This window comes from Rhineura floridana, chromosome 4, assembly GCF_030035675.1.
Source record: "Rhineura floridana isolate rRhiFlo1 chromosome 4, rRhiFlo1.hap2, whole genome shotgun sequence".
In the NCBI taxonomy this organism is placed as follows: domain Eukaryota; kingdom Metazoa; phylum Chordata; class Lepidosauria; order Squamata; family Rhineuridae; genus Rhineura; species Rhineura floridana.
The window spans coordinates 29,218,526-29,231,787 of NC_084483.1; the positions used below are offsets into that span (position 1 = coordinate 29,218,526).

General features: G+C 42.4%; 1 protein-coding gene across 1 annotated transcript in view; it reads left to right on the forward strand.

Moving 5' to 3' along the window:
- UBXN2A (UBX domain protein 2A) overlaps positions 1-13,262 on the forward strand; it is a 42,941-nt gene that overhangs the window by 8,934 nt on the left and 20,745 nt on the right. The window contains exons 2-3 of the mRNA XM_061622708.1: positions 8,147-8,197; positions 11,316-11,454. Of these exons, the coding sequence (XP_061478692.1) occupies positions 8,157-8,197; positions 11,316-11,454 (180 nt within the window). The 5' untranslated portion in view covers positions 8,147-8,156. The remainder of the gene's footprint in view (positions 1-8,146; positions 8,198-11,315; positions 11,455-13,262) is intronic.

Genomic DNA, 13,262 nt, shown 5'->3' on the forward strand with positions numbered 1-13,262 from the left:
GTTGCTAGACCCTGTTTTTTTAGGCACCCTTGGACTTTCACACACCTTATTCGATTGTTATGCACTCTGCTGAGAATATCTACATTCTGTTGCCGTAAAGCCTTGACTTGAAACATGCATCGTGGGATTGTTGATCTGCTTCATATACCAGTTCAAAGCTTTCAAAATTATGTAGATATTTTTAGCAGTCCTAAGCTGAATTCATTTAACAGTGCAATCCTTTACATGTCTTCTCAGAAGTAAGTCCCATTGAGTTCAGTGGAATTGCTCCTGAGTAAGCGGCTAAAAGATTGTGCTGTAGCAGAAGCAGATTGATTTGATAGCCTTTTCATTTTCTAATTATTTTATTTCAGATTTTGTAAACTAGCTTTTATTTATTTATTTACTTACTTACTTAATTTGTATACCGCCCCATAGCGGAAGCTCTCTGGGCAATTTACAAAAAAAGAAAGAAAAATCAATATAAATTCTACATACTAAAAAGCAATAGTTCACATTTTAAGTAAACATAACTAAACTAAAAATCTCTAAACAATATACATAACATGAGAACAAAATGAATCATACACAAAACAAAAAGAAAGAATATAACCATTATAAAAATATATCTAAAAATTTCCATGAATGTTACACTAAAAGCATATATGCAATATCTTATTCTTGGCATCACCTCTTTTGTCTTCATCATAAGGATGTCATGGAAGTCAAGTGTTCTCTAATTTCCCATTGTGCTTCTACCCACCAGACCACCATCTTCTGTAAACAGTATCATTATCAATATTTCTTTTGTTGTCTTCTTTCTCCAAGATGACCCCAAGACAACTCCAAGTGCGATGCTAAAGCCTTGCACTTTGCGCAACACCAAAGCGCATGCTGAGGCACTGCCTCAGGCAGCCCCTCCCCTTCACAGCTGCAGCAACACACAGAGTCCTTCCAAACACACAGCTTTTAAAGAAAGGCAATCAGCATAACCATGTCAATGACTGTGTGCAACTTTTTTTTTCTTTAAAACGACATATTTGGGCAGAGCAAACTATAGGAAGCCAGCATAATTTACACTGGAGTAAATTATGCTGGTATAACCTACCCCTATTCCAAATTCTGTTCAGGAGCGGGGCTACTGCAAGCTGAGCTAGCCTGAGCCTGGTGGAAGGAAAACAAGCCTTTAAAAGAGAGTTTGACTTCTACCACGCTTTTCCCCAGGGTAATTTCTGCTTGTCGCAGAAGGGGTTTGGAATAGGGGTATGTCTCCCTCCCTCCCTCCCTCCCTGGTATTCCCCTGCCACATCCCTTTTTTGAGACTGATTCTGCCATCAACTCAGCCAGCTGAGCCTCCACTGAGCTGGGATGGAGGGCTTATGTTAGTGTATCTCTGGGAGGGGGGGGGACTTCAGCCCACTCAGCCAGATATCCACCTATTCCAAACTCCACCCATCCCAGCATATCTTGGGTTTGGATTGCTCCCTAACAATAAAAGTATACAAAGCCAAATGGGTAAAGCCATACTGTGAAAGGCAATTAAAAAAAAAAGACTGCAATCTTTACCTCGCAGTGTCCTGTTGAATTTAATGAGGCTTCTCTCTGAGTAGGCAAGAATTCTGAGCGGTTCCGCTCTTATGTGTTTAGCCCTAAACGTTGTTACTAGGGAGTAAGTCCTATTAAAGACAATGTGAGTGTCTTCATGCACAGGATTGTGCTGTTAAGTGAGTATCCAAATTTGCAGAGAGCAAGTATCAAATCCTGACATGTTTCAGATTGAGCATATTAAGAGCAGTGCCAGAACTAAAATTTGCTGCCTTAAATACTCCAGTTTCCACAGTCAATAGCTAGCCTAATGAAGATTTTACGGTTAAACTTAGTTGATTCGAAATCATTTTTAAGACACTCTCTAGTAGTGTTGTTTAATACTTGGGTTTTATAGGCTGCTGTGTCTATAAGAGGGTAATTGGCTTGTGTTACAGTGCTGATGGTATGTCTCTGGAATGTCGTTTAAGGATCCTAGCAGCAAATCAACAAATACAAATTTGGATGGGTGGGTCTAGTTGAAGTGGGGAGGAAATGGATTTGAGATGAGGAGAGAAGAAAAGAGAACCCACAAAGGTGCAAGTTCTTAGAAACAACTATATTCTGTAAATGCAGAATGTTATTTAGCTTCTTTTAAAAATATTCAGTTCCAGGCCTTAGTTTTAAGAGCTTTCAGTTTTCAAAAGAGCAGGGAAGAGAAATCTCTGATGTAGGTTAGACACAGGGAAAAGTTGGCCTTACTGTCCAACTATAGTACATATGGACAATTGGGATATTTGCCAACAAGTGCTCATGCTTTTGTTAGTCTTCCTATAGGAAACAGTTAACAGTTCTGGCATGCATGGAATCAGGATTGTTAATCCGTGGTTTTAAAAGCAAACCAAATAGTAGCTTCATACTTCTGTTGGCTAACATTAAGGGTCAAACTAGATGGGACCACAGCAGACAGGGAGGTTAGGTTTAACCCTTTCCTCCCCAGCTGTGATCCCAACAAAAATCCCCTCTCCTGTCCTGCAATTAGCCTGGGAGACTCCCATTGTTAACATAATGCTCAGAACACTGCACCTAGGAGGAGTGTCACTATCTAGCAGGTGCCACTAAAAGAAAGAAAAGCACTTTCTTTTCTTCCATGTGCCTTCTCTGAATTTGACCCTATTTTTTCTGTTCTCTGAAGTGATTAGATTTAGAACTATAATATGAATATATTTCATATTTTCCCCCCACATCAAGCCTCATTTAGCCAGAGGCTGGGAAAGTGGGGGAGAGATTGAGGTTATGTGTGCATTACAGGCTTAAAATGCAGGAAGCCTGTTGTTTCTTGCTACATTTCAATTAGATTTTGCTAATTGAATCCCAGTGCCTCCATCCGCCCGCTATCTGTACCCGGTTTCCCTACTCCTCTGCCCACCCCAACTCCTGTTGGTAGAGCTTTCATCCCTCCAACTCCACCCCCTGGAAATCATCTTCTTGTTGTTTCTTCTGCCATTGGCACATGAGAGTAGACAGATCCCACCCCTTCTTGTTTGCAAAAACTGATGAGCACAGATATCCCACCACCACCGTCTTGTTTCAAAAGGAATGACACTTGCAATCCTATCCCACTTACCAGGGACTAAGCCCCACTGAATCCAGTGCGGCTTACTTCTCAGTAGACATGGGTAGGATTGCAGTGGGCAGGCGGTGGGTGGGAAATGGGATGCTCCTCTGCAATACACACATACACCCACCTGATGTCAGACATGTATTATTATTATTTATTTATTAAATTTATATACTGCCCTTCCTCCCAACAGGAGCCCAGGGCGGAAACAAAAACACTAAAAACACTCTAAAACATCATAAAAATTGAATTTAAATTATATCAAAACAAAACATTTTTAAAAACATATTAAAACAAAACATCTTTAAAAACATATTTTTTAAAAAGCTTTAAAAACATATTAAAAAACGATTCTGACACAGATGCAGACTGGGATAAGATCTCTACTTAAAAGGCTTGTTGAAAGAGGAAGGTATTCAGTAGGTGCTGAAAAGAGGTGGTGCCTGTCTTTTATTTAAGGGGAGGGAAATCCAAAGGGTAGATGCCACAACATGTACTTGTAATTGCTGCGCCACAACCCTCTCAATCACCTTCCCTAAAATGGGGGTATTTGTGACCAGGCGGGAGTTGTCACAAACCAATGGGTCCAGGGTGGACTTTTTCAGGAGTGAGCAGATTGCCACCTCTTTCAGGGTGGCTGGAACCATTCCCTCCTGCAATGACTCATTGACCACACCCTGAATCTACTCTGTCACACCCCCTCGGGCAAGAACTGAGAGCACATTGCTGGCCGCATCGTCGCATGCACCTTGTCCACATCATCAAGCTGCATCACCTGAAACTGATCCCAAAAAGCTGCAGCAGACATTGCACTGGACATCTCACTGGGGACTACAGTAGATGTGGATGGGGCATCAAGACTGCTATGGAAGCAAGCAACTTTACCCTCAAAGTGCCTTGCAAACAATTCACAGTGGGTCTCCAAAGAGTCTAAAACTCCATTTCCTAGAACTGATGTCAACAGACCCCTGACAATACGGAAAAGCTCCACTGGATGGCTACTTGAGGATGCAATGATGGCAGAGAAGTGGGTCTTCTTTGCCACCTTCATTGCCACACAGTGGGCATGATTATGATGTTTTACTCATGCCCGATCAGCCTCGCAGCACGTCTTTTGCCATCTTTGCTCTCTAGCCATCGTGTAGCCTGTTTAATTGCCCTTAGCTCACTGATGTACCAAGGTGCAAACTGGGCTCCACAGTGCCAGAGAGGGCACTCAGGGGCAACCATGTAGGACTACCCCCAGGAAATGTTTCCACTCTATACGCCTGAGATTCACCACTCATAGAGTTTGAAAGTTGGTGTGTAGATAGTTTTGGGGATACCGCATCAAAACACAGAATTTCAGAAGAAACCAATGGATTGTAGGTAATTGTGGATAACAGCATGTGAACCTGGATTCAAAGAATATGGGTGACTGTGTCCCTACCCTTAGCCATCCCAAGAATGACCATTCTTTCTCCCCACCTATTAATCTCCTTGGGAAGATGAACTGAGGGAGATTGATGGGAAGGCCATTTCCTCCCAAGATGACTGTGGATGTAAGCATTTAGCAGTTTACTTTGACATGATTTGAGTTAATTTCTGTGTGGTACACTGAACAACACCTTTCAAGCATACTGGATTCCAGAACACTGATGGATTAGCTTGGATTTTGCCCCCCTTGCTGCTCTTAATTTGTAAAATCTGAAGTGCAGCTGCTTTTTAAACTCTCCTGGCTTACCATGCCTTTTGGCAAAATGCACTGGAAAGCACAGCAAGCTCGATGTGAACTCCTGTCAGTTTATGGGATCCACAATAATTACTTCTGTAGTATTGGATAACCAAGGCTTCCTTTGACATGAATACCGAAAAATGAAAACAGGCCATTTCTGGTTTGCTCCCTGCATATTTTGGAGACTTGGCAATGTAGAGATATTCTTCCTGAATAAATTGCTATTTTGGCATTTTTAATTAGATGTACAAGGGATATCCCTGTAGTCCCTGTGTGGTGGTGTTGTAGCTTTTTTCCCTGCCTGGAAAGACAGAAGAGACCATAGCTAAATATGCAGCCCAATCCTACTGCCACAAAAGTACATAAATACAGCAGTGTGTGCTCTTGATGGTGCTGTAAAAAGGTGCACAGAGTATGGTCCTCGTTTTGTAGCTGGGATCTGGCTGTGAGTGTTGCTTCAGCATGGAAGTGAAGCAGTAGGAGAGGCAGTCACCCACTTGTGATGTATGATGTAGGCCTTCAGGTCCATAGGCATCATCAATGGGGCAAATGTAAACCTGTACCAGCTATTACATGTTGGCGGCAGTTGCTTGGGAAATAGCTGATAGGCTGGACTATAGCTGTGGTGACAGAGGACACTGCAATGTTGTAGGTTATGCCTGTTTGAAAGAGCATGTCATTTTGGCTCATCATGCGATCCACATATTTCACTCTTGATGGGTCAAACTGCACATTATGCCAATGATCTGTAGCTGGATCTTTTTCTTTCTTTTTTTTAATAATGAAATTGAGCCAGAGGGGGCTGCCTTTTTTCATTTTAAAACAAAACTTCAAAATCATGTTTACTTGTATTGTGTTCACTGCCACAATACTTTTCTTATGAACTGGAACCTTTATAAATGTGGCAGTGTTGATTTATCTCAAACCTGAGCTGCTGTTAGCAACAAATGGAGATGCACTGTTTCACCCACAGAAACTTAGAAGGGGTGGTGACAGTTTTGGGAAAAATGCACCAGTCGGGAGTTAAACATCCCTTCCTCAATGAAAGTGGCAACCCTCTTCCCCCATAGCTAAATTTCAGGCCTCTCGGGTTAACATGTAGCTTGACACAACGAATTTTACATAACATTCTTCATGTAAAAGGGCATAATGGCAGTTTGAATCCTGTGGCTCTGCTGTTGCAGCTGGTGACATCATCCCAAACTGATTGATGTCCTATTCTTGTGCAGCAGCAACTTAACACACACTAATGTTGAGAGAACAACAACGACAAGAGCAGTTATCTTATTAATCACACTGTCGCCCATGGACAAGATTCAATTGAACGCGAAAATACTAATGACAATGTGCAATATCATGACTGTATGGGCAGCAATTCACTACTCTTGCTTCCTGGTCTCTCCTCCTTTGCAACCATTCAGCTTTTGTAGCCTGTATCTGGACCTAGGCTAAGAGAAACCATAGGAAAGGATCATCCTTCAGTGACAGAACAATTCCTTTCTTCCAGCGGGGGTATGTACCATTATGAACATATCCAAGATGAATTCAGAAGTGTCATAGGTACAGAGAGGCAGATGTATTGGATATGTCTTTTACTGAACACTATTGGTAAGGGGTTGTGGCAGCATCATACAGGGCCGTCTAATGTGCCACTCCTCAGCAGGATCTGGTGATTTATTTTGTAGCCCTCGTTTTGCTTCTCATATTCGTATGGTATCAGGTAAAGGGTATTTACGAGCTGTAGGTGGATGCCTGCTGAGAGAAAGAGGTGTGTGTGTTAATAATGGTGCTCAGTGGTTTGCAACTGAAAAAGAAACAGTTGTGTCAAGGGGTGTGTGAAGGAACTAGCTGTGAGTACTCTTCACTCCCTACTGTCATGTCTGGATCATACAATCTTTTTCCCATTTCTGCTTCCAGAGGTGTCGTTGTCCAGGGTCTCAGGGGTCAGACCCCTTACTTTCTTTGGGAGCCAGGTCCCAGCAAGGTCTCTGTGTCTCCAGCATCCTATAAGCCAATCAGAATGAAAGGAGAGTATGTGAGCCACTGAGAAGCGTCTTCTAACTTGCTTCCTTGTCATTTCCAGCTGATTAGAGTCAATCAGAGTGAAAGGAGTTTTTAGTTTTTACTTCAGAAAGCCAAGTTGTGGAGAGTGAGAATTCTGTATTTGCAGAAAAGGAGACAGTGAATCCTGATGATAGCATCCCGTCTATATCATCAGGCAGTTTGGTAGCAGCAGAAGATAGACGTATAGATACTGAATTTGGTAATTGAAGCAATATCTCTGACAGTGAGAAAGGACAGTGAAATTGTGATAGTGATAGAGAAGCAGAACGCAACATTCAAGCCTGGCCAGATAATTCTATCATCTTAGAAGAGTGTGTGGTTGTAAGGGTGTGCAGCTGTGAATATTATGAAGTGACCCTGCACTTCTGAATTTGCCACTACCCTACTGTCTACCTCAGCCTTTCCCAACCAGTGTGCCTCCAGATGTTGTTGGACCACAACTCCCATCAGCCTCAGCCAGCATTGTCAATGGCTGAGGCTGATGGGAGTTGTGGTCCAACAACATCTGGAGGCACACTGGTTGGGAAAGGCTGGTCTACCTGCATATGCTCAGTTGTTCAATTGAGGTTTATCTGTCAGGGAAACAACTGTATGGGGTGGAGCAATATGTATGTTTCCAATTGACCGTATTGCTGTCTCGAGGCTCTGTTGTCTAGTTGTGTCAATGGACTGAAAATGTCATATTCATAGCAGTGGCTGTGCTTACCATTTCCTGCCTGAGTGTATGGTGAGAATTTACTAGGGATCTACTGCCTGTAAAGACTGCCTATTTATGACTTGCATAATATATGGAACCTAATGCTATTACTGATTTAAATGGGAACAAATTGGCCGGCACCCTCCTGTGCCCCCCCCAAATTTCCACATATATTAAAAGAACACTATGTAACCATCTGTGCTGCACAACCTCACATGCCCAGGTATGTTTAGGAATGGTTTCTGGAGGGATAGTTGATATTTATTAGCATTGTGGTCTATGAACAATCAGTAACTATCATAGTGCTACCAGTGCATGGAACCCTAATGGTGTTCCTATTCCTCTTAAGCAGTGCTTGGCAAAGGTTAGGATCACACACTTAGTAGGCCACTTGGGTAGAAATTCACCATCTGTCATGTTATATAAGAATCAGAGACTTTCCTGGGGAAGCAATCTATATTGCAAAAAATACTTAGAAGGTTCAAATGCTCTGTCTAGTAAATGTGTATTGCTTAACTTTTAGTATTGATTTTATTTTCAATATTAGGTGCAGCAGGATGCAAGAAATTGACAAGAATGAAACTTTGAAACAAGAATGGTAGGTTTTCTTGGTTACTTTGCATTTTTCTTGTTGTGATCTATGTGTGGTGGATTCATCATTTTAAATATTATCTTACTACAAAACTAATTTTTATGAATAGGTTTTCAGTAATGGAGTTGGATGTGATCTGTGGAGCAAATGTGGGTCCATTATTGTTTAAGTTGGAATAGAATCTTGATGCACATACTTCAAGGGAAAAATCCACTGGGAATTTTTAATTGTCATCAAGCCAGCTGTTCTTGGGAAGATTTGTGTGGCATTGGCAGCCCTCACCTCCTGACCAAGGCATTGTTACTGATGAGATTGAGAGCATGTTGGTGCCTAGGGATGGATTGTTCTTTGCCCTACTGGTGAAAATTCAGGCAGCCAGAACCTGAGTATGCATCAGGTGCAGGATGTGTAGACTCTGGTTTTTTGTTTGTGTGCTTTTGTTCTAGTGTAGAACATCTATAGTGGACTGCTGATGGAAGGAGGAATTGATTTAAATTGACTTCCTCCCCTTCCTCCAGTGGGGCATCTTGAGAGTGGACCTGTGCTCACAGGAGCTCTGGATTCAACCCACTGTCCACACAGAGAGAAGCCATAACATATGAGAGAGCATGGGAACCAACAAGACATAACAATCATGGGATGGTAGGGTAGAGGGATTCATGTTAGGTCTCTGGGGAAGGATCTTGTGCATAAAATAAGAGGGAAGGAAAGAGATGTAAATGCTTGGGGGGGATGAAAAAATTGAGGGGGATCCCTTTTTGTCATTTTTTCCATTTCTGTGGGAAAAAAACAATTTTCTGGAGGGGGGAATGGAAAATTTAGGAAAAACCCATTTTTTGGTCCATTTTCCCCCTTAGACCTTCACATCTCTAGGGAAGGAGAAATGGTTAGTGTGAGAGAGAGGGAGGAGGTTGGGTACCTTGATGACAATGTTTGGGGATCTGTTTGTGGACTAATGGGCAGATTCAAGGGAGACACAGTAAAGCCCAGAGATTCTGTCCGCCTGATCAACCTGCTAACATCAAGATATCTAGGCCAAGGGCAACACAGGCATTGAAATGATTTGGCTACTCTCCCTTAACAGCTACACAAGATTGTGGGAAAGCTGGATAGTAGTGTTAAACTCACCCTGTTCTGGCTGAGACCAGGCCTTTTTCATTCCTTGTTGGATACATCCATTTATTTTTAGTTCTTTGTCCAGCAGAGCCTTACATGTTTTTTCAGGCTGATTCATTTCCTGTTCACCATTTTTCTCCTTTTGTGAAGGGTGCTGCAGCAGCAGGCTACAGCAAGTGTTATGGCTTCTGTCATACCACATTATTAAGCCTTCTCCATTATAATAAAGTATCAAGGTACCGAGGTACGGTTGCTATTAAAGAACAAAGTTGCTCTCTGCTGATCTTTTGTTTTGCAAAAAACAATATTTTCCTTTTAAAACAGCTTTGTGTTTAGAGCAGATGAACATCTCCCCCCCCCCGTATTTGTAGCTATGTATTTTAGAAGCAGTAAATGTTTTCTTAGTGTTTTGTATAATAGCACATATGTGCAAGTAAATGTAAAAGATCATGCATGGGTAGTATCCAACAGAATGGTTCTGTTAACACAACAACCTTTAGCTGCTCATTGGAACTTCCCTGCCCTCTCCTTATGCAGAGAAAGAAGAGGGGAAGTTTCATTATACAGCTAAAAATCCTTGCACTACCAGAACTGTAAAGTTGGATACCACCCCGTGTAGGATTCCCCCCCCTTCCCTTTCCTTTTTTTCTGTTTTTGCTTCTTGAAAATGTTATGTATGGGATGAGTGCAACCCCACAGATTTGGCATTACATATGATACTTGGCACCTGGGTTAAAATGAAACCAGGTACACTGCTAAACTCACTTTGAGAACTATAATTATACAGTAAATCTGAACTGGGCCATTATAGAATGCAAGGACAGAGTACCGTCTGATGGGGGGGGGTGACCCCAAGTTACCGAGGCTGCAGTATAAATATGACTAGTTGTTACTGGTATTTAGAGAACTGTGAACATGTTCACAGGTTGGCTTGATCTATAATAGCCATATCTTATTAAGCAGTGTTAAAAACAAGGTGAATCCTGTCAAGGATTCCCCTGGTTCCACACTCTTACTTCAAGGAAACCAGGCTTCCTTAACCCTTTTGCTGCCACCAATTCACACAGAATACTTCTTTAAATCCTCCTAGTAGCATGTATGGAAGCCTTTAGGCTTGAGATGACACCACCATTGAGAGACAGTATAAATCTTGAACTATGTTGTAGGTTTCTTAAAGGGCATTATTTGCAAAAGAGTATAGGGTTACTTTTGGGGGGACTTTATAGGTGCTTACTGACAGGTTCTAAAGTCTCCAGAGACACCATTGCTACCATCAGCCTTTACGTGGCTCTCCCTTCAGGCCAATTTCCCTAAACCTCCACCCCACCAATTACTTCTACAACCCAGTCCAGCTACTGGGGGCAATCTGCTTTTGTGCCCCCAAAGCTCCTTCAGTTGCGCTCCTGGCTGTGGGACAGTGTAGCCAATGTTATTACCCCCGCCTGTGTCACTTCCCTCTGGCAAGACCTTTCTTCAGGGCAGCCCTCAGACTTGGCCCCCTTCTGATCTTTCCCAGACAGCTAGTAATGACAGCCTGGGTATATATATGCAGGCCTCAGTTCTTCCTTCAGGTACTCTTATCAACCATCTTCTCATTCTCACCAACACCAACTGTCCTCTCTAACTGCTAACTCTGACTGACAGTTTTAACTCCCTTCTGCCTGGAACCTTCAGAAGTTACCCTTTTCCAGGCTCCATCTATTATTAGAGTTTTAAAGCAATCGTGTCTCTCGCCTCTTGGAACCTGTCACCAAGCAACCACTGCCAAGCAGGCTTGCAACAATGTACCAAAACAAGGCCTTCATGGCAGTCATAGAGGCAGTCATAGAGGTCACTTAACACACACATACATAGCGTTTGTCCACACACACGAATAATTTTCAGGAATGTTTATTGGCTCTGGAACGAGAAATTTAACACAACTGACAAGCTAATAAATGTGGTTTAAGTCAAATAATGAGCTTTATATGCATCTTTCATTTTCTTATTTTATCTTCTTATTTTGCAGGGCTTGCAAACCAAGAACTAATGACCAAATGCAGAATGGTGGAGGCAAGAAAGGTTGTGACCTTTTTGTTGATGACCTTTTTGAAGAAGCTCAGAAGGTTGGAGCTGTATGCAAGGAACAGCCTCAAATAAAAAATCGAGTGAGTTTAATTTTGTAAGATGTAGTAGCTTACAATTTTGTTTAAAGTTTTGCTTAAGATGTATTGCATGCAATACAATAACAAGCTGTACCCTCTGGAGGACTCGCCCCTCGAAATTTACCACCCATCCAGGACCCAACTAAAACAGACAAGAGAAGTAGGCAGGGGAAGAAATAAGAAAGGAAGTGAAACAAACAGTAAGAATTACAAACAAGTAGTGAAATGTGTGATTCAAAGAGCTCCCAGAGCTTGGAAGATTACTTTTAAAAAGTAATAAATTACAGTTACAATTACTTGGCCCAAAAAGTAGTAATCACCGTTACAATTACAATCGCTCTGAAAGTAACTGATTACTTTTTCTCAAAAGTAATCACTACAATTACATTTCAGTTACTTTTAAAAAAAAACTCCTACAAGGTGCTGGCCTTGGCTGCTGCACATCTAAGAAGCCTAAAACAATATTAAAAATAAACACACACACAGGGGGTAGTAGAATAAAAAAAATTATCCTTAAGATTAACATAATGGCATAACAGAATCTCACATCCCCCCAAGCAATGAAGATACCCCAACTCTTGAAATCAAATTTTACACTTGAAATGCTTTTATAATATGTTTCTGTTATGTCTCAAAAGAACAAGATGCTCAAAGAGCATGTCAGACAAGGAATGTCTTTTTACAGTCATTACGTTGCCACCAGTACTGAACAGGCGTTCTACTGCGGCGCTTGAAGGCATGCCTGTGTTGTGCTGCAAAAAACACCGCAGCACACGTGGAAAGCCATGGAGTGATGACACTTCCCTGCTGGGAGACCTCAGGTACCTCACCAGTTCCTCCTCAGCAGTGTCCACTGCTGACTTCTTGCCCTGGGGCAGAAAGTTAAAGAAGTCATCTTCTAAGTCATCTCCTTCCTGGTCTTTATCTGAAGACTGATCACTGTCCTCATTAAGTACACCCATCTTTATTTCAGCTTTCAGCAAGGCTTCCATTGTGTATCTAAGAAAGAGAGAGGATATGTTAACACATATATGTTAGGAAACCATCATCTGCTCTTCATTTCCTGATGCTTGTCATGTCCCCTGGTTCAGGGTCTAGCCTGAGCCTGTGGATGATGACATGGAAGGTAGGAAGGTAACCAAGTCACCACACTCATGGGGCAGCACAGCAGACCCTTAAGGATTACCTGCAGCAACCCAAGGTTGTGATGAGGAGCCCCAGGAAGAAAAGGCCCAGCCCCTGCCTACCACCTTAAGCCCTCTGATGCCTCCCTTGAGAAAACATTTCCCTTGGAGTAATCCACCCAAAGGGCTTCCCTAATGTTCTTACTTGTTGGTATGGGTGGTGGCCTGACACGATTCCAGCCAATCTAGTTTGAAGCGAGGGTGTAGGCAGGCTGCCAGAAGAAGCCTCTTGTCCTCCCAGATAGCTGCAAACCGCTTTCTTAGGGCTTCGCTCACACCTCTCAGCAGCTGAAAACAGTATGTGTACCTCTCAGGTTTGTTTTCCAGTCCTTCTAACTTGCGGTCCAGATTGCAGAGCGTTGGTAGCAAATACCCCATGAACATGCCGTTCTCCCATTGCAGGATATCTAGGGACTGGGCTAGTGGCTCCATAATCTCTGTGTATTCCTGTACCACTTCAATCTCAGCAGCTGTGATCCTGGACAAGGAGCAGCGGTCCATTATGGCATGCATTTTTAGTGGCACAGTTGACAGGAGCTCATGTAGTTGCTTCAACGCATCAAAGGTGGAATTCCACCTGGTCTTATTCGGTACCTTCAGATACACACCACATTGCGCATGGATATA